Source organism: Myxocyprinus asiaticus, chromosome 34, assembly GCF_019703515.2.
Source record: "Myxocyprinus asiaticus isolate MX2 ecotype Aquarium Trade chromosome 34, UBuf_Myxa_2, whole genome shotgun sequence".
Taxonomy (NCBI): domain Eukaryota; kingdom Metazoa; phylum Chordata; class Actinopteri; order Cypriniformes; family Catostomidae; genus Myxocyprinus; species Myxocyprinus asiaticus.
This window is the reverse complement of record NC_059377.1, coordinates 14,205,978-14,226,840: the sequence shown is the minus strand read 5'-3', so window position 1 is coordinate 14,226,840 and position 20,863 is coordinate 14,205,978. Positions and strand designations below refer to the sequence as shown.

The window sequence follows — 20,863 nt, the reverse complement described above, 5'->3', positions numbered from 1 at the left end:
ACTTGAATGAATCGCATGATAGATATGTGATATTATGCACTTTTATTCGCAAAAATATTTAAATGCACAAAGAGTAATATGTAATGTACACTCACTGAGCACTTTATTAAGAACACATGTACACCTACTTATTCATGCGATTATCTAATCATGCAATAGTGTGGCAGAAGTGCAGTGCATAAAATCATGCAGATATGGGTCAGGAGCTTCTGTTAATGTTCACATCAACCATAAGAAAGGGAAAAAATGTGATCTCAGTGATTTCGACTGTAGCATGCTTGTTGGTGCCAGATGGGCTGGTTTGAGTATTTCTGTAACTGCTGATCTTATGGGATTCCATGCATAACAGTCTCTAGAGTTTACTCAGAATGGTGCCAAAAACAAAAAAATATCCAGAGGGCAGAAATGCCTTATTGATGAGAGAGACCAATGGAGAATGGCCAGACTGGTTCGAGCTGACAGAAAGGCTACGTTAACTAAGATCGCCACTGCTAAAAGTTGACATGATAGGCTGCTTAAACAAACAGAGCAATTTTTTGAAAGAGTGTTTGCATCCGTCGGGAAATCAACCTACAAATGGTTTACTTACAGTTGTCTCTGCATATTAAACTGGCATAGGAGAAAGTATTTTAACTTTGAAATCCATGAAACTTGAATTTCAAAAGAACACCACTATAGGCGTCATTAAACTAGTTGCAAGTGGTCTAAATGCATGTTACATTTAGAGCCCGACCGATATGGGATTTTTGAGACCAATACCGATTTTAGAGAGGGAAAATTCACCGATATGGTGACTGATATAGCTAATTTTTGAGCTGGAATGAAAACAGACCTTTTCTATGTGGACTGTGCACAGATTTAGCACTGATATGACTATGCAAAGGTTCTCAGAAGGCTGCTTTCTTAAACATTTTTTATCAAAGAACATTTGACATTATTATTATACATTGTCAACAAATTCTAGAAATGAACACTGAGAAAATAAAGAATAAATAAAAATACAATAAATAGCTTAATAAACATCAGTACTGTTAGTATGTCAATTGCTGACCACTTAAATAAAGAATAAATAAAATAAAAATAATTACTGTATGTTTAGTATAAGTCAATTGCCCACCATTAAAATAAAGAATAAATAAAAATAAAATAAATAGCTTAATTAACATCAGTATTCTGTTTAGTATGTCAATTGCTGACCATTTAAATAAAGAATAAATAAAAATACAATAAATAGATAAATAAACATCAGGGGCTGGTTGCACCAGCTATGCGCACATTACAGCTTAGCCTAGTTGTAGCATAAATGGGCACTAAGTCACAATTTATGCTCTACTAAATATTTGACCGTTGCACCATCAAACTTAGTAGAACGTAAACCTACGTATAAACTAAATATTTACGGCAGCCTCCAACCAGGAGTAACTGATGGAATAAAAAAGCAGACTCATTTAATGACATCAATGAGCTCATGTTTTGGTTGACAGGCTTCAGTCCTTTAGACATATATGATGATTCTGGCATTTACACTCATTTACATTTACGAGAGAGAAAGAAAAAGTACTTTTAAGCGGCTCTTCAGCATGAAACCGATCTAACGGTGCTGTTTTTAGGGTGCGTCACCCGGTGTCAAGTTTCAACACATTTAAAATATATATATAGGATATTAAAATGAATAAATGTCTATTTTTCCAGCCTGTTGTATTAGCATTTATCACCCCTCATTTATTTTAGATACAGTTCCTATATATTATTATTTACACAGGGCAAATATACTATTTATTAAATCTACTTTTATTACACATCCTATTTTAATGTCTGGAAAACCAGACTTTTAAATATTACATTTTATAAATGCAATGACTGGAATTGTTCGGTTGAAGGGGGTACCAAACTGTGAATTCTGAACAAAACAGTTTGGTGAAAACATGTTTACACGCTGACAAGGTATGAAAGTAGCTATGTGGTTAGCTAGTTAGCTGTAAGCTCATTGCCACAGAGAGTAAAAGATGGACTTTATTACTTTCCAGCATTGTGTCTCACCAACTAGATAACAGCGAAGCGTGAAATCAACACTCACCACACACAATCCACCACCGCACCGTTGTCTGCTGAGCTGCAAAAAGCTTCACTGACAAACTATAGCTAGCTAACTCAATAAACATGAGTGACATGGTTGTCAGGGACAGGGTTAACGTTATATTAGTTATATAAAATGATGGGGTCATTTTTTATTAACTTTCCAGTGTGTATTTCACAAATTAGTTAGCAATTTAATGAGAAGAGACCGTTAAAATCCGCACCGTTTAACTCCGCCCTGTCTGTAGAGCCACCGTCAGCTCAGAGTCAGCTCTGTAAACAATGGAGTCAGAGCACGCTCTGCTGGACAAACTATGCTATGACACCAATTCTAAAGCATTGTTTTCTGCATTATATGTTCTGAAAAAAGTTTTCATATCTGCGCATATCGGTAAAATATATGCCGATACCGATATATCGGTGAAAGGCTAATATATAATATCATTATATATATCGATATCGATTAGATATAGCGGTCGGGCACTAGTTACATTACTCCTCTATTTAAAGTGCAATGTATGACTGTTATAAACACAACCCTCATAGTGGGAGACATATTGTGTCCTCAGGGATGACTGGCTCTCTCTGTCTGTCATCCCCTTTAAATACATAATTTCCCCATCTGCAGGGTGTGAATTTGTTACATTGTGATGGACGACGTTAAGTAGACAACCATTTCACTTTGTAGTCAACAAACATTACTGATGATTAGATCTTCATGGCACCGATTTATGTGATGGCACATTATCATCCTGACAAGTGATGACACACAACACAACTCATGGAGTCTCCTGAAGTCACTGCACAGCATTTCCATTAAAATCATGAAGAAAATAGCCAATGGCCAAATGGCAGCTGGCTTTTGTTTCAGGCCATTTTCTTTGTTTGATGACTTTCAAAGACAAAGAGGCTGGTTCAGATAACAATTTAAGAATTCCCACACAGTAAATAAAGTAAAGAGCAGTGGAAATATTGATCTAGAGCAAGCATAGACAGAGTTGAGCATCAGGGCATTTCCAGCAGCCAAACTATGCTGTCCTTTTTGGCATCAGAAAAAGAGCTAGAGACTGAGACAAGACTGAGAACTTGAAACTCATTTTGTGCTATCTTTATCTGGTCATTTCACAGACATATAAGAATATCTACATGAATGTCTAAGGGGCCGTTCACACCTAACACATGTAGGGCTTTCCTGGTTGTTTAGATCAGTGTTACTATCAGAAATAATTAATAATTATTTCTTTAGTTATTAATTAATATTTAAATTAATTAATTGAATCTAACTCATTAAAACCTCATATGGGGCTCCAGTAAATGTAGTGCGCTACGTTTAGGAGCTGGTTTGGTTATTAGCAATAATCAATAATTATCAAAGATAATTATTAATTATTAAAATCAATAGAACATTGATGAGAATAAATGTTAGCTTTTTTAAATCCTTTAAATCAACTATTATCAAAGATAATCACTAATCATTAACATCGATGAAACATTAATTAAAATTAACACTAGCTTATTGATCATTCAAATTCAACAATCATCAAAGATAATTATCAATTATCAAAAATCAATAGAATATTAATAAGGATTCATATTGATGGGGCACCACCCTGGAATCAGGGACTAATAACCAGATAGTATAAGAGTCTCAATATTAGATTGTTTTCTTAGGAAAATCGACATCCAAAGAATATCGATTTTCGGGAAAAAACAATGAATGAAGGCTTGAATCCGAGCACTGACATCCCGTCAGCATGACACAGGTGTATGCAAAACAAACCAAAACACATCTCTTTGTAATATAACAAAGTTTGTTTATGCAGTAATATCAATTAATAATTAATACAATGCAGTCAATAAACTTCCGACTTACAACTACAAACTAAACAGTGATATGATTAGATATGGAAACCAAAATAATCCTATAACACATAAAGTGTGTGTGTGTGTGTGTGTGTGTGTGTGTGTGTGTAAGGAGGGATGTGCACAAAATGGCGGACGTGACTCTCGTGGAGAGTATGTCATGCGAGACTTATGACCAGAGAATATGGCCGCGAATGTGGGCGGAGAGAAACCAGTCAATGGTGTCTACCAGTTTACCGCATGTATCTGCTTGTACGATAGCTTAGGGACAAAGCTGAGCTTTATCACGAAGCTATCTACTAGCCAAAAATGTGTGTGAGAATGTTTGTGAGGGGTCACGTGTGTGTGGTTAGTAAGAGAGAGAGAGAGAATTAAGTGACAGCCCCAAAGCCGGTTTCGCGATCGTGGGAGAGAAAGCAGCTGTTTATCACTCAGAGACGCGGTGGACGGCTCGTAAACCGTCCCGCGGTCTTTGATTCTTTAATGGATAAACTCAGTTTGCCGGTCTCACCCGCGATGGCGGAAATGCACAACAGTCCAATGTGGTTGGACTACAATACAGCAAATCTCATTCATGATAATTAATACCCTGAGTATTAATAATGAGTGGACACGGCAGTCCGTAAACTGTACAAGCAATAACCTTGATACACAAGAATAACACACTATAATATTCTATCTCTGCCCAGACGTAAACCTCTTACTTGAATCGCATGAGGACATAGAATGTGTGTTCATCCGTCCTTTAACTCAGACTCGGTTCCTCGAGGCTCGGGTGATGACGGGAGGCCATTTCTCGCTCTGTCGGCGTGCGGTATGGCTGCCGATTCTCGGCGGGCTGGCGGAGAAATCAGCGACGTCGACTTGATTGAAGATGGAAGAGAAATCTTTAATCTCTTCACTTCTGTAGGCAAATGGATGAAGATGCGGATTGCTTGGCGGTCTCCTTCGGATCCGTTAGAGTGTTCGGTGTTTCAAGTCGGACGTTACTTCCTTGTGCCACGAGGCTACACCTGAGAGCAACGATGAGCTGCGTCTATGCATGGTGAGCAAAGTTGCTGGAAGCAAATCCCGGAAGCATTTCAGAGGTATTTCTACTCCTGATGATGTCATGGTTGAGGTGCGTTCTGTCGTGTGCCTCATCCAATAGGAGTTAGAGTTCGATCCTTTAGTGAGCAAGGCTTCATGGGATTTGTAGTCTGTTTTGGACTCCCTTTGTTTGATTTTGGCGTGATTTTTATCAGTAAAATTTATGACTTGGTATGTGGGCCTGAGTTAGGTTTTACGACTGTGTTAGGCCTGCCTTTGTCTTCTATCTGAATACATGAGGCCCAACACACATTTTTGCTTCTGCCCACAGTGATTTTCTATTGTTTTTCTATGTAAACGCAATTTGACAGAAGTTTTTGACCATTGCGCCATGTCTCACTGTTTTTTCAGTGTCTAGTGCTGGAGCGCTGCATTTGTAGAAGTTGTGTGAAGTTAATAGAACTCCAACTTTTAAAAATGCACCTCAAGACACCATCGTTCTGTTCTATTGGTCACTGTCAGGGCTGTAGCTAATGGTGTGAAAGGTGGTAATGATTCTAATGTCCCACAGCCAATTTTGCATTTTTTTATATTAAAGGGGCCCAGATCAGTCAGGGGGCCCAGAATTCCTTGCTTCGGAAATTGCTGTCACTACAAATCACCAACTGTATTTGAAATCAAGTGACTTCAGGTCGCTTTTCACTGGAAAATGCTGTCAGTGTGAATGCAACATTTTTCGTAGTTTTTTTTTTTTTTTTTTTTTCTGCTGGCGAACCATAAAATGGTCAAGAAATCTGCATAGAAGGAATTTCAAATATTCTAGGTTCTAGTTTGCTTTCGCCAAAGTGACAGTGACAGGACATTTTGTTGAGCGATTGGCTTCTATTCTCTGCAGCATTTTTCTGGGTAGCCCCGCCCACTATGAAATCTTATTGGTCAAAATCCAGCTCCTCATAAATGTATTAAACATAAAGTATCTTCTGATTGGCTGTGATTGTGTCATGTTGCGCAACAGTTTCCCGCTCAGTGTGGACAGAATTTTTTCTCTCTGGAAACTTGTCACATCTGTCACCTGGTTAGGACACAGTGTTAATAGAGAAATGGTTCTAACTGTGTTTACTGTTTTCTTTTTTGTTGTGTTTTTTTTTTTTTTTTTTTTTTTTGTCCTCATCAGATAGTTTATCTGCTCCACTCAATGTGACCATCAAAGCACTGGAGGGGAACTCAGCGATAGTGACATGGGACATTCTGGAGGGAGACCCAGTCATTGGGTTTGCCATCACCCAGCAGGTACTGAAGAAGTTTATGGTCCATTTAGAGTCCTTACATGTGAAAAACACAGGAAAATCACCTCGTAATTCAAGTTTAATGTTGGAATGCCGTGGGTGAATGCTTGCATAAGCATGTTAGTTATGGGTCGATATAGAGTGATCTACTTTCTCATGGAGGGTACAGTCTGTTTATATTTAAGGTGGCCTTCAGCTTTCTTTAAATTTTTTATGCACGCATATATTAGTGGGTGCCTGTGTGGGTGTGAGCAGATTTGAGGAAAGCAGTAACAAGGACTGCATTGACCATCTGCTAGAGTACAAAGCCATTACAGCTTGTCACCAAACCAAGCAAGACCAAAACAGAGTTTCTGCAGTGTGCATTTAAAGTCAACATGAAACAACTTGCAACCCATTTTACATATGTTATTTAATGTATTTGTGAGTGTTATAGTATATACATTTACATGTACACATTTGGATGACACTTATCCTAAGTGACTTACACTGCATTCAAGGTATACCTTTCGTCAGTATGTGATCCCAGAATCAAATGCATGGCTTGGTGTTACTAGTGCCATGCAATGGGAAATGACAAGTAAGATATTAAATGAGATATTCAAGGACAAGAAAAAAATGTTAGGCAGGAATGGATTTTATCGGTGAATAGATTGGAACATTAAAACTGGTCTTATATGACAGGTGGTTGCAGGTGAGGGCTTGAAAAATTAGAAGGGCTTGGTGATGTCAGCCAGAAACGGAAGTCATTTTAGATGCTGTGCAAGTTATTACATCATGATGAAAGATTCTGAAGACAAACTTTTTTTCTTGGAATAATGTGCACCGTTGAATAATGTATTAAGAAAGTAAACCATGTAAATTTTGATGTCATGTTGACTAATCACATGTACATTTATCCTTCTTTACACAGTACGAGCCTCTCATCTCTCAGATTTATTTTGTTCTGATGATTACAGAAGAAGGACGTTCGCATGTTGCGATTCATCCAAGAAGTGAACACCACCACTCGTTCATGTGCATTATGGGATTTGGAGGAAGACACAGAGTACATTGTCCATGTGCAGTCCATTAGCATGAGCGGCACCAGCCCTCCCAGTGAACCTGTTCTGTTCCGCACACCAAAAGAGTCTGAGAAACTGGCCTCCAAAAGCCCAGGTAAGCCAGCACTAACAAAATTTACCATGGTACTACCGTCTTTTTTTTTTTTTAAACATGTACCACTATAATGTTAATACATTCTTTGAAGTACCTTGGAGTGCTATGTAAATACTATGGTACATTTAATTGGTAGTTATTCAGTACCATTGGATAGTTGACATGATATACCTTTGGAAGGCCAACTATATGATTCTGTATTCCATCTAAAACTTTTAAACAGCATTGCTATTTCTATTTTATTATTATGCATGCAGCTTTTATGACCTTTTATTACACAACAGAACCATTTAAGAAGAGCTAGTGAGGACTAAAAGGGAACTAAAATGGAACAAACTAATGGTGACCATTTGTAGCACCTAAAATATACACTTTCTCTATAACATTAATATAAATTTTAACTTAAAATCTTGTTGGTCAAAACAAAAAAAGCTCATTGTTATACATCAAATACCCTCACTGAAAAAGATATCACTTAAAAAAAGGTGCTTCATGTGGTAACATCTAAATATACTTGTTTTATTCAAGTCAAAAATATGATTTGATGTCTAATAAACCTAACTTCATTAGGTTACCAGCAAAACCAATGTTAATGTTTATATCAGGTTAGCTCCTTAAGGTAACAATTGCTGGTTACCACTTTTTACAGTGCATATATCAAAGTACCATGGTATTACTATCTGTTACCTTCACTGGTATCACAATGGAACCAGTACATTATTTTTTTGTAAGAAAGTGCACTCTGAGAACATACACCCATTTAAATAGAAAATTATGTTTATTGTATCTATTTCTGGACCTAATTGCAGAGATAAAATACAAATAAAACACATCATTCAAGGTTTGTTCAGTTTTTAAAAGGTAGATTTCATCTGAATGATAACTAACAGCAAAATCACTGTCAACAGAGGGAAAAAGACTCACAGTGTGCTGGCAGTTTTACAACTACTATAACAATCACACTGTCATAATTCAGGGCATAAAGTGCTTTTTTGAGTGTGTTTTCCCATTAAATTATCTGTTTCTAAAGAGCTTGACTTATTAAGAACAACCCACAGTACAGTCAATTATATGTTTTATAATCCCTTTTGATGACCCGCTTACTTGGACAAACATTTGCAGGGTCTTATGCTCCAGAAGCACTTGCCTTTTTAATGGATGAACGTCAGTCCTTGGCTCTGGACAGTGTTGTTGACATTTTGTGTCAAACCCTCAGTTATGCAGCTGAGAGTCAGGGCAGGTTCCACACAGTGTTTTGATTGAGGTTTTACCTCAAACATCAGTGAAATGTCAAGCATTCAGTACATGATACACCTTTGTCTCACACATCCATGTTTTTGAGGAACAGGGAACTACCCAATGTTCTAGTTTCATAGGATGTCCAAGAAAAAGTCTTTACATTAAAAAAAGAGTGCTCTGGGTTTACATTACCACAGTGCCAGTAAATAATGGTTTTCAAAGATAATTACAATATTGATCTGTACATTTGTCAGTTATTGTATTTAAAGGTCATAATCAGGTTTCACATAATCAAAAAAGGCAAAGTGTGTAATGTCTGTGCCACTAAATATTACATAACTAGAAAAGTAAAGTACAAGAAAAACTAAGTTGTTAAGCGGTTGCTGAAGTATTCTTGGTGGTCGCTAAGCTGTTGCTAGGCTTAGGGTGTTTGCCGGTGTTTTCAGTGGTTGGTTGTTAAACGGTTGCTGGAGTATTCTGTGTGATTGCTATTCTCTTACAAAAATCTAGAGTTCTGGCAAACCCCTGTGGGGGTTTGTAATTTAACATGCAAATGTTGAAACAGGTTTGCCTTTGAAGTGTCTGCCAGTAGCGGCAAATAGTCCATTGTTGCCAAAGGTTTGCTTCATCAACCACCTAGCTACCACCTAGTAACAACTGAAAATAGCAAAAGCCTAAGTCTAGCATTAGCTTAGTAGCTACCCAAAATACTTCAGCAACAGAATAGCAACCTGGTGTTTAGGTGGTTGCTGTGCAGTTGCTAAAATATTCTGTCTGGTTGCTAAGCTTATGTTATGCTTAGGCTGTTGTGAAGGTGTTTTTTTAATGGTCACTTCCTTTACGAAAATCGAGAGTTCATGGCAAATTTGCTGCTGAACTGATCATTTTCACATGCAAATGGGCTTTGTTGTCCATTAATTGTCCATTGTTGCCAAAGGTTTGCCAGAGGTTCACCACTACCAGCAAAGAGCTTCAAACTTCTGGCAAACATTTGTGCAAATCAAAAGCTCATTTGCATGTGAAAATAACGAGCTGCAAATTTTGGGGACCTTTGCAGCTAGTTTAGATTTTTTTGTAAGGGTTGGTGGATGCTAGAGTTTTGCAGGTGGACATGTTAGACCACTCAAACAGAGCTATGTTGAAAGAGCTATGGAACTAATTACAGCAATTACATTCTTCGGGAAGTCAACCTACAAATGGCTTACTGTGGCAGCAGGGGCGTGGTCGAGCGTCCATCCGGAGAGAGAGAAAGCGGTAAGGGCGCTGACACCTGAGCTAAATTATGTCTAACACCTGTCTCTAATTCCAGTGAGCATGGGGAGAGCGGCATATAAGCGGCCACGCTACCAGCAGACAGAGAGAGAGAGAGTCTGGCACAAGAAAGCCCACGGTGCTCAAGAAGCTGTTGTGTTTAACCTGTGGTGTCTGTGAAGCTAATGTGTTTAAGTGACTACGTGCCTGTGAAGCTGATGTGTTGACAACTGCCGGCGGCTAACCTCCTGGCTTATGAAGACCTGAAGAAGTCCATCCTGCAGCGGGTTGGCTGCAGTCCAGAGCAGTACCGCCAGCTCTTCTGGTCCATGAAGCTGGAGAAGACTGGCCGCCCGTTTGCCTTCACCTAACGACTCCGAGACGCCTGCCAGAAATGGTTGCTGGCGGGGGATCGCGACATCGTGGGAGTGATCGACCAGGTGGTGCTGGAGCAGCTAATCCATCGACTGCCAAAAGGAATGGCGGAGTGGGTCCAGTGCCACCACCCAGCATCGCTGGAGGAAGCTGTCAGACTGGCGGAGGACCATATGGCAGCGTACCCGAGGGCGGAAGAGCCCTCATACTCTCCTCTCCCCCTGTGTTTCCCCTTTGTCTTCCCCCTCCCCTCTTCCCTCTAACTCTGCTCTCCCCCCAGAGCCCGTTCCTGCCCCGCGGAGGCGAGGAGTCCCGCCACCAAGGCCAGTTCCCCGTGCGCAGGGGTTGGTACACCAAACATCTATGGTGCCCCGCCGTTCTCCCCCTCAGGTGGAGGTGCCCGCCGATGCAGGTGCGGGCGTAGCACCTGGGCCAGCCTGCTGGAGTTGCGGAGATCAGGGACATTTCCGGGATCAGTGCCCTATGATGGAGCTGGGGACGGTGGTCCGGATCCCTGACACTCCGCAGGCTGCCCCCGACCAGGCCAGAGCGTACTGGATACCAGTAAGTGTCAAGGGGGGTACTCGCCAAGCATTGGTGGACACGGGTTGTAATCAAACCACTATCCACCAACGCTTGGTTCAACACGAGGCTTTAGGCACAGCTAAAATGGTGAGGGTGAAGTGTGTGCATTGGGGGATATTCACAACTACCCTGTGGTGACACTTGTGATTAAATTCCAGGGAACAAAACATAGAGTGGAGGCCGCGGTTAGTTCCCACCTCACCCATTTGCTGATTTCGGGGACTAATTGGCCTGAATTTAAAAATGCATTAAAGGGAATATGCGCGGATGGGTCCTGCACAAAAGTGATGAGATGTGAAATGTGCTTTGCTCTGGCAGTGGAGGCAGAGTCGGGGCCGTCTTTGTCAGCTCCACATCAGGATGACGTGAGGGGGAGAGGCTGCAGCCCCTCCCATCCTCAGGGGATTTCCCGAAGGGGATTTCCCTTTGGAGCAGTCATGATACGAAACCCTTAAGCACGTCTTCGACCAAGTGAGAGTGATCGATGGTCAACAACTCCAGCCGAATGTCACACTTTCATATCCCTATTTCACAATTATAAATGAGCGATTGTATAGAGTGACACAGGACGCTCAAACAAAGGAAGATACAACCCAGCTCTTAATACCGCGGAGCCGCTGGGAAATGGTGTTCCTGGCGGCTCATTATAATCCCATGGCATGGCATCTAGGGGAAATAAAAACACTGAACCAACTAATAGCCTGTTTCTATTGGTCGGGCATTGGCGGTGATGTTCGCAGGTGGTGTGTGGCTTGCCGTGAATGTCAGCTGGTGAATCCACCAGCCACCCCAAAAGCGCCTTTGTGCCCCCTTCCACTGATCAAGGTCCCCTCGAGAGAATTGGCATGGACCTCGTTGGGCCATTAGAGCAGTCAACACGTGGACATCGCTTTGTATTGGTCCTAGTGGACTATTCAACGCAATATCCGGAAGCAGTTCCCCTGCGCAACATCTCAGCATGTAGTGTTGCGGAAGCACTCTTCAAAATAATCTCCCGGGTGGGGATTCCAAAATAAATCCTCACCGATCAGGGCACAACCTTTATGTCACGGACACTACGTGAGCTTTACGAATTATTGGGCATTAAGTCAATTCGCACCAGCATTTACCATCCACAAACAGATGGCCTGGTGGAGCGATTTAATAAAACCCTTAAAAATATGATTCGAAAATTTGTGCACAAGGATGCTAGAAATTGGGACAAATGGCTCGATCACCTGTTATTCACAGTACGAGAGGTCCCACAAGCCTCCACTGTGTTTTCCCCATTCGAGCTGCCGTATGGGTGGTTCCTGCGTGGCATGCTTGACGTCATACGCAAAGCTTGGGAGGAGGGACCTTCAAACAGTAAGAATAAAATTCAAAACGTTTTGATCTTTAAATTTAAGGCCGGAGGCGCAGATGGCTGTTGCCGACTTCCTTTCCAGAAATGGGGGGGAGTGGTAGATAGGCCGGATGGCACCCCGGCCTGAGTCGGGTGGTGGGAATATGTGGCAGTGGGGGCATGGTCGAGCATCCGTCTGGAGAGAGAGAAATTGGTAAGGGCGTTGACACCTGAGCTAAATTATGTCTAACACCTGTCTCTAATTCCAGTAAGCATGGGGAGAGCGGCATATAAGTGGCCACGCTACCAGCAGAGAGAGAGAGAGAGTCTGGCACAAGAAAGCCCACAGTGCTCGAGAAACTTTTGTGTTTAAACTATGATGTCTGTGAAGCTAATATGTTTAAGTGACTAGGTGCCTGTGAAGCTGATGAGTTTGTGAAGTTGTAAAGTATTGAAGTGGCCGATTAAAAAGTCTTACCTGAGCCTGGAACCCGCTTTCCTGTGTCCTCCTTCCCTTCTGTTGTGAAGCCGTGTTACACTTACAGTAGATGTCTCTGGGATACAAGAAAGAATTTAAACATTGTAAAAATTACACACTTCACCTCCGAAATCCTTAAGCTCCATTTTACAAGATATATTAATGATTGAAATTACTGAGCTAATGTTTAAATAATATTTACATTGATTCATTTAGCATATTGATGCTTTTATCAAATGCGACTTTCAAAAATATTTTTGATGACTCAAGGACTGGTAGAAATGTTCTTAGGCATAGCAGATAGTGGTTAATGGATGGCTGGCTCTTAGCTGATGTGTGTGTCCGTTAGATCACAAGAGCATTTACACACACACAAAAAAGTTTAATCATGAGACATTAGTGCTCGTGTTTCACTATAAATAATCCACCAAGCACCATTACACTTCACTAAATATTAGAGCAGCTAATGAACACAGACAGTTAATTTTTCTCTCTGTGGGCCTCCCCTCTCAATTGTCTCTACAGGACTCATGGCATGTATTGATGTCTAGGGTGTGCTAAAAAATGCTCCAACTTTTTCCCCACACTCAAAAGCCTTTTTTTTACCTCTGTGGTTAATCAGTGAACACAGACCAGAACGCTACATTTCTTTTAGTTAACAAGGCCTTAATTACCAGATGTGTTAAATGTGCTGCCAAGAAATTGACCCCTGAGGTCTTCTTCTTGTGATGTGAGACATCAGGCTTAGGAGACCTCAACATGGTGGGGATCTTCAGAGCTACAGACTCTGATCAATGTTCTAATGTTGACTGGGCATTGCAAAAGTCCTCATAAGAAGATCTTCAGGCTACATCCACTTGAGACTAATTAATGGTCATAATTATCTAGATATTCGGAGTCGTGTGGCACCATGTGGGGGTCGGACGTGTGAACGACGAACTCTCTGCGCTCTTTGCTAGTTTTTAATTATTTCTGTGTCTTATACCAGTGAGATTCGATACACCCTGCTACATAACTAATCTAAAAAGTCAACATGCCAAAGAACTCAAAATCCTCGGGCTCTTGAGATATTAAAAGACACTTACGTTCAAGCTGATACCCCAGACAGGGCAGCAGACCAGGGACTCAGTTTGGACGATGTGACAGGAGAAATTCAACGTCAACTGGCGAGCTTGTCTGTAATGCTGGGGAAGGTTGTGGCGGACTTGGAGGATCTTGCAGTAATACGTTGATCGATCACTTCCATGGATGCGAAATTCTCTGAGTTGGTCACAAGAATTGGGGATGTTGAGAAATGGATCAGTTATCTGGAGTTATCGGAGAGGGAGTTAGCTGCTAATCTGCTAGTGACCAAAGTAGATTTGGAACGAGTTTGAGAAAAATTTGAAGACCTTGAGAATCGTAATCAGCAAAACAACATCTGAATTGTTGGAATTCCTGAGCATGAGGAAGGCCGAGATATGGTAAAATTCCTAGACGAGCTCTTCCCGAGTATGTATTCCTCGACATAACAGGCCATAAGCTGGAAATCGAGTGAGGAGTCCCAGATTGGAGATCGGCTGAGGGAGACAGGCCCTGATCAATTCTGGCCAAATTTCTGAGATCATCCAATAAAGATCTCGTGTTATGCGAGTTCACTGATTAACATCTACTCATTGCCAAGGGCATCCCCCTGCGGTGACGCCACAGCCCCCGCCACAGCCCCCGCCACGGCGTGGAGCCCACCGCAGGAAGCAGACGCCACCCGTCTCGCGGCCGCCCAGAACCCGTGGAAGGCTTCAAAGCGCCCTTGAGATGGGCGACCCGGGGACAACGAAACCCGCTGCTCTGGAGCTGGTAAGCAGATCTCCATCTTTTTGTTACCTTTTGCATTTAATTGTGCTGCATGCCCAAGTGGCTGCAGTACTTAAGAGCTCAGCAAGAGTGGTTTCCTTGTTCCCTGGGTCACATATCCGGTGTGTACGGCTGTCATCACGACCACCGTCCACCACTCTATTTGGCAGGTTTGGCGCTCCAGCAGCGGTCTCCCGCCCCTGAGCGCCCAGCTGTGGCACAAATCCGCCCCGGATGTGACAGTCTCCACGGGTCACGAGGACAGGCCTCTTCCTCCCCGGTCCCAGGCTGTTCCAGGGGTGGTCACAAGAAGCCAGGTAAGTGCTTCGATGTCCTTAGACTCAGCACGGCCATGACGTGGTGTGGCACCTCGAGCTCCACCCCGCCGCGAGGCCCCACCTGCCAGTACGTCCAATGACGTTGTCCCTTTGGTCCCCCTTGCGCGGAACTTGGACGCATGGCTTGTGATTTCCAATCCATCACGAGGGCTGGTCCGGACTGTCCGACTCGGCTGCGCGATTCACTTCGCCACGCATCCGCCCAGGTTCAGCGGTGTCCACTTCACCTTGGTGAAAGACAAAAACGCTGCTACCTTGCGCAGAGATCGCTACCCTCCTACGGAAGGGCGTGATAGAACCTGTCCCTCCAGCCGAGATGAAGAAGGGGTTTTTCAGCCCCTACTTCATCGTACCGAAAAAAGGCGGTGGGTTGAGGCCAATCTTGGACCTGTGAGTTCTGATCTAGGCTTTAAACAGACTCCTGTTCAAGATGCTGACACAAAAACGCATTCTGGCGAGCGTCCGGCATTAAGATTGGTTCGCAGTGGTAGACCTGAAGGATGCGTACTTCCATGCCTCGATCCTTCCTCAACACAGACCCTTCCTGCGGTTTGCGTTCGAGGGTCAGGCGTATCAGTACAAAGTCCTCCCTTTAGGCCTGTCCCTGTCTCTTCGCGTCTTTATGAAGGTCGCAGAGGCTGCCCTTGCCCCGTTAAGGGAGGTGGTCATTCGCATTCTCAACTATCTTGATGACTGGCTCTCCCTAGTTCACTCTCGAGATGTGTTGTGCGCACACAGGGACCTGTTGCTCTCACACCTCAGCTGACTAGGGCTTCGGGTCAACTGAGAAAAGAGCAAGCTCCTCCCGGTTCAGAGCATCTCTTTTCTCGGTTTGGAGTTGGACTCAGTCTCCTTGACGGCACGCCTTATGAACGAACGCGCCCAATCGGTGCTGGCCTGTTTGAAGGCATTCAAACAGGGAACAGCGGTTCCACTGAAAATTTTTCAGAGGCTCCTGGGGCATATGGCATCCTCGGTGGTGGCCACCCCGCTCGGGTTGATGCATATGAGGCCGCTTCAGCACTGGCTCCCGACTCGAGTCCCGAGACGGCCATGGCACCACGGGACACACCGCGTGGCCATTACGTCGGTCTGTCACCGTCTTTTCAGCCCTTGGACCGACCTCTCGTTCCTATGGGCAGATGTTCCTATAGAACTGGTCCCCAGGCGCGTCGTGGTCACAACAGACGCCTCCAAAACGGGCTGGGGCACTGTTTGCAACAAGCACGCAGCCGCCGGCCTCTGGATGGGTCCGCAACTGCATTGGCACATCAACTGCCTCAAGTTGTTGGCAATTCTGCTTGCCCTGCGGAAGTTTCGGCCATTGATCCAGGGCAAGCACGTGTTAGTTCAGACAGACAACACGACAACGGTAGCATATGTCAACCGCCAAGGTGGTTTGCGCTCTCGTTGTATGTCATAACTCACCTGCCATCTCCTCCTCTGGAGTCAGCAGCACTTCAAGTCGCTGCAAGCCACTCACATCCCGGGCAACCTCAACACTACAGCAGACGCGCTGTCACAACAGGTTACCCTCAGGGGAGAGTGGAGACTCCACCTTCAGGTGGTCCAGCTGATTTGGAGTCGATTTGACAGGCACAGGTGCACCTGTTTGCCTCCCAAGAATCCTCCCCACTGCCCGCTCTAGTACGCCCTGACCGAGGCCCCCTCAGCATAGACGCGCTGGCACACAGCTGGCCCCCTGGCATGCGCAAATATGCGTTTCCCCCAGTGAGCCTGCTTGCACAGACCATGTGCAAGGTTAGGGAGGACGAGGAGCAGGTCATCCTGGTAGCACCCTACTGGCCCGCCTAGAGGTGGTGCTCGGACCTCACGCTCCTCGCGACAGCTCCCCCTGGCGAATTCTCCTGAGAAAGGACCTTCTTTCTCAGGGAAGGGGCACCATCTGGCACCCATGCCCAGACCTCTGGAATCTCCATGCCTGGCCCCTGGACGGGACGTGGAAGACCTAAGCTGCCTCCCACCTGTGGTGGTAGACACGATCACTCAGGCTAGGGCCCCCTCTACGAGGCACCTGTATGCCTTTAAGTGGCGTCTGTTCGCTAAGTGGTGTTCTTCCCGTCGGGAAGACCCCCAGAGATGCGCAGTCGGATCAGTGCTTTCCTTCCTGCAAGAGAGATTGGAAGGGAGGCTGTCCCCTTCCACCTTGAAGGTGTACATTGCTGCCATAGCAGCACCCCACGACGCAGTCGACGGTAAGTCCTTAGGGAAGCACGACCTGATCATCAGGTTCCTAAGAGGCGCCAGGAGGCTGAATCCCTCCAGACCATGCCTCGTTCCCTCATCGGACCTATGTAGTTCTTCAGGGTCTACAGAGAGCCCCCTTTGAGCCTTTGCAGTCAGCCGAGCTTAAGGCACTCTCCTTGAAGACTGCCCTTCTGACTGCACTCACTTCCATCAAGAGGGTAGGTGACCTGCAAGCATTCTCTGTCAACGTGCCTGGAGTTCGGTCCAGGTTACTCTCACGTGATCCTGAGACCCTGACCGGGCTATGTGCCCAAGGTTCCCACCACCCCTTTAGGGACTAGGTGGTGAACCTGCAAGTGCTGCCCTAGGAGGAGGCAGACCCAGCCCTGTCGTCGCTGTGTCCGGTGCGCGCTTTACGCATCTATTTGGACCGAACGCAGAGCTTTAGAATCTCTGAGCAGCTCTTTGTCTGCTTTGGTGCACAGCGGAAAGGAAGCGCTGTCTCCAAGCAGAGGATCGCCCACTGGCTCATTGACACCATAACTATGGCGTATGTCACCTAGGACATGCTGCCCCTGGTAGGGCTACCAGCCCATTCTACCAGGGGTGTAATGGCTCCCTGGCCCCTGGCCAGGGGTGCCTCTCTAACAGACATTTGCAGAGCAGCGGGCTGGGCAACACCCAACACCTGTGCAAGGTTCTACAACCTCCAGGTGGAACCGGTTTCGTCCCAGGTAGTGGCACGCAACACAAGCGGAAAAGCACGGGATAACTGGCCAGGTGTATCGCTTGCACATAGCGCCTTCCACCTCCCTTGGAGATGAAGACATGTGCCATTAATTCCCAGTAGTGTTCACAAACTTTGTTCCCTGGTTGACTTCCTCCAAGCCCTGTGGCAGTCAAGTTTTCGGAGAGAGTCGCTGCTGGCCCAGTACACGTGCTAACTAAGAGCCCTGTTCTGGGGTAGGTGCGCCGCATGTGGCGGTTCCCTGTAAGGCTAACCCCATGCGATCTATATCTTCCACTAGTTTGTTTCCCTGCTGGCAAATTGCATCTTCCTTGGGCAGAGCCCCTCTGCCCCAGTCTCCATGTTAGTAATAACTCCTCCCCCATTGGGCAGGATCTACCTTGAAGGCTCTCCACATGGTTGGAAAGACCATGTGACGTATTTTTCCACTTAAATATCCCCCCTCTCTTTGGGCGAGGTGTGGTCTCCACGGTGTCTTCCCCTTGGGAGGGACACCCCCCGACTAGACCTGGTGGCCCAGTTGGATAATCCCCCTTCTATTTAGGGAGTGGAAAAAGAGAAAGGGAAAAGAGGCCACGACTGGGTTAAGCCTGTCTCTATCTTTGGGTAGTCGACTTGTCCCCAAAAAGGGCCATTCGACACTCATAACTGTGTCGGGGGAGGTTACGTGTCGACCTGGTGTGCTGGCTTTGAGGCACACAGCAAGTCTGCCCACCACACACCGCCAGTACACGTAACACAGTTCAGCCTTGTGGCGTTTTGTATAGGGATCCCTAGTGTCACTACATCGACACCAATGTCGAGAGAGTGACAGATAAGGAATGTCATGGTTACTGGTGTAACCTCCGTTCCCTGATAGAGGGAACAAGACGTTGTGTCCCTCCTGCCACAACGCTGAACTACCCGCTGAAATGGCCGGACCTTATATCGGCTCCTCAGTATAAAACCTGAATGAGTGGTTGCATATCAGCTCCTTTTATACCCATATGTCCGGGGGAGTGGCATGCAAATACCACTCGCCAATTTTCATTGGCCTTTTATCAAAGACCAGAGGTGTCTCGGGCTCCCAAGAGTGACCCCTAATGTCACTACATCGACACCAACGTGTCGTTCCCTCCATCAGGGAACGGAGGTTACACCAGTAACCATGATGTTGCCAGTGTGTTGTTAAGAGAGAATATAATATAATAATAATATAATTTATGACAGTCCGGTGTGAGATATAAGAGTAAGAGTAATAAAGTGCGGTGCTGATGTATTTTGATCGTGGGAGATCAAGAGTTCAAAAGTCTGATTGCTTGGGGGAAGAAGCTATCATGAAGTCGGCTGGTGCGGGTCCTGATGCTGCAATACCACTTGCCTGATGGTAGCAGTGAGAACAGCCCATGGCCCGGGTGGCTGGAGTCTCTGATGATCTTCCGAGCTTTTTTCACACACCATCTGGTATATATGTCCTGGAGGAAGGGAAACTCACCTCCGATGATGTGTCTGGCAGTTCGCACCACCCTTTGTAGTGCTTTGCGGTTGTGGGCGGTGCTATTGCTGTACCAGGCAGAGATGCAGCCAGTCAGGATGCTCTCTACAGTGCAGGTGTAGAACCATGTGAGGATGTGGCGGTTCATTCCAAACTTCCTCAGCTGTCTCAGGAAGAAGAGGCGCTGATGAGCCTTCTTCATAATGGCTTCAGTGTGAATGGACCATGTGAGTTCCTCAGTGATGTGGACACCCAGGAACTTGAATCTGCTGATTCTCTCCACTGCTGCTCCATTGATGGTGATGGGACTGTGTTCTCTGTCTTTTCTCCTAAAGTCCACCACAAGCTCCTTTGTCTTACTGACGTTGAGGGAGAGGTTGTGCTCCTGACACCAGTGTGTCAGAGTGTGCACCTCCTCTCTGTAGGCTGTTTCATCATTGTCAGTGATCAGACCTACCACCGTCATATCATCAGCAAACTTAATGATGGCATTGGAGCTGTGTGTTGCCACACAGTCATGTGTGTACAGGGAATACAGGAGTGGGCTGAGAACACAGCCCTGTGGAGCTCCAGTGTTGAGGGTCAGTGATGAGATGTTGCTGCCCATTCTAACTACCTGGCGTCTGCTTGACATGAAGTCCAGGATCCAGCTGCACAGCGAGCTGTTTAAGCCCAAAGACCGGAGTTTCTCATCAAGATTGGAGGGCACTATGGTGTTGAATGCTGAGCTGTAGTCTACAAACAACATTCTCACATAAGTGTTTTTTTTTCCAGGTTGGAGAGAGCAGTGTGTAGTGTAGATGCAATGGCATCATCAGTGGAGCGGTTGTTGCGGTAAGCAAACTGCAATGGGTCTAGTGATGGAGGCAGCACAGAGCAGATGTAATCTCTGATTAGTCTCTCAAAGAATTTGCTGATGATGGGGGTCAGAGCAACAAGATACCAGTCATTTAAGCAAGTGATTTTGGATTGCTTTGGAACAGGCACAATGGTGGACATTTTTAAGCTTGTGGGGACTACAGACAAAGAGAGGGAAAGGTTGAAAATGTCCATAAAAACACCAGCCAGTTGGTTCACGAATGCTCTGATGACGCGGCCCGGAATGCCGTCTGGACCTGCAGCTTTGCGGATATTCAACCGTCGGAAGGATCGGATTACATCCGCTACAGAGACAGAGAGTGAACTAACCTCTGTAGCTTCGGCCGCGAAAGCTCTCTCCGTGAGGGCGGTGTTATTTCCCTTGAAATGAGCATAAAAAGTATTTAGCTCATCCGGGAGAGAGGCAGCGGTGTTCACAGCAGAGTTTTTATTTCCTTTTAAGTCCATGATGATATTAAATCCTTGCCACATGCTTCTAGAGTTGGTGGTGTTGAACTGTCCTTCAGTCTTGTTGATCGGAGGGCATAACTGGCTTGTTTATGCTCCTCTGCGTTCCCGGAATTAAAAGCGGAGGTCTGCGCATCAAGTGCCACACGTACATTGCTATTAATCCAAGGTTTCTGGTTCAGGTAGATCCGAATTGTTCTGGTCGGAACGACGTCCTCTACGCACTTTCTGATGAAACATGTTACGCTATCAGCGTAAAGCTCGGTGTCGTC

The 20,863-nt window shown here is 45.0% G+C and overlaps 1 protein-coding gene across 4 annotated transcripts in view; it reads left to right on the top strand.

Moving 5' to 3' along the window:
* LOC127425200 (fibronectin type III domain-containing protein 5) overlaps positions 1–20,863 on the top strand; it is a 46,349-nt gene that overhangs the window by 14,858 nt on the left and 10,628 nt on the right. For 2 of the 4 annotated variants that reach the window (XR_007894586.1, XR_007894587.1), the window contains exons 2-4: positions 6,143–6,258; positions 7,214–7,412; positions 9,961–10,841. Coding sequence is in view for 1 of the 4 variants with exons in the window: in XM_051670916.1 (XP_051526876.1) it covers positions 6,143–6,258; positions 7,214–7,412 (315 nt within the window). In the remaining 3 variants the exon portion in view is untranslated. The remainder of the gene's footprint in view (positions 1–6,142; positions 6,259–7,213; positions 7,413–9,960; positions 10,842–20,863) is intronic. The other 2 variants (XR_007894588.1, XM_051670916.1) reach the window with 1 other exon arrangement.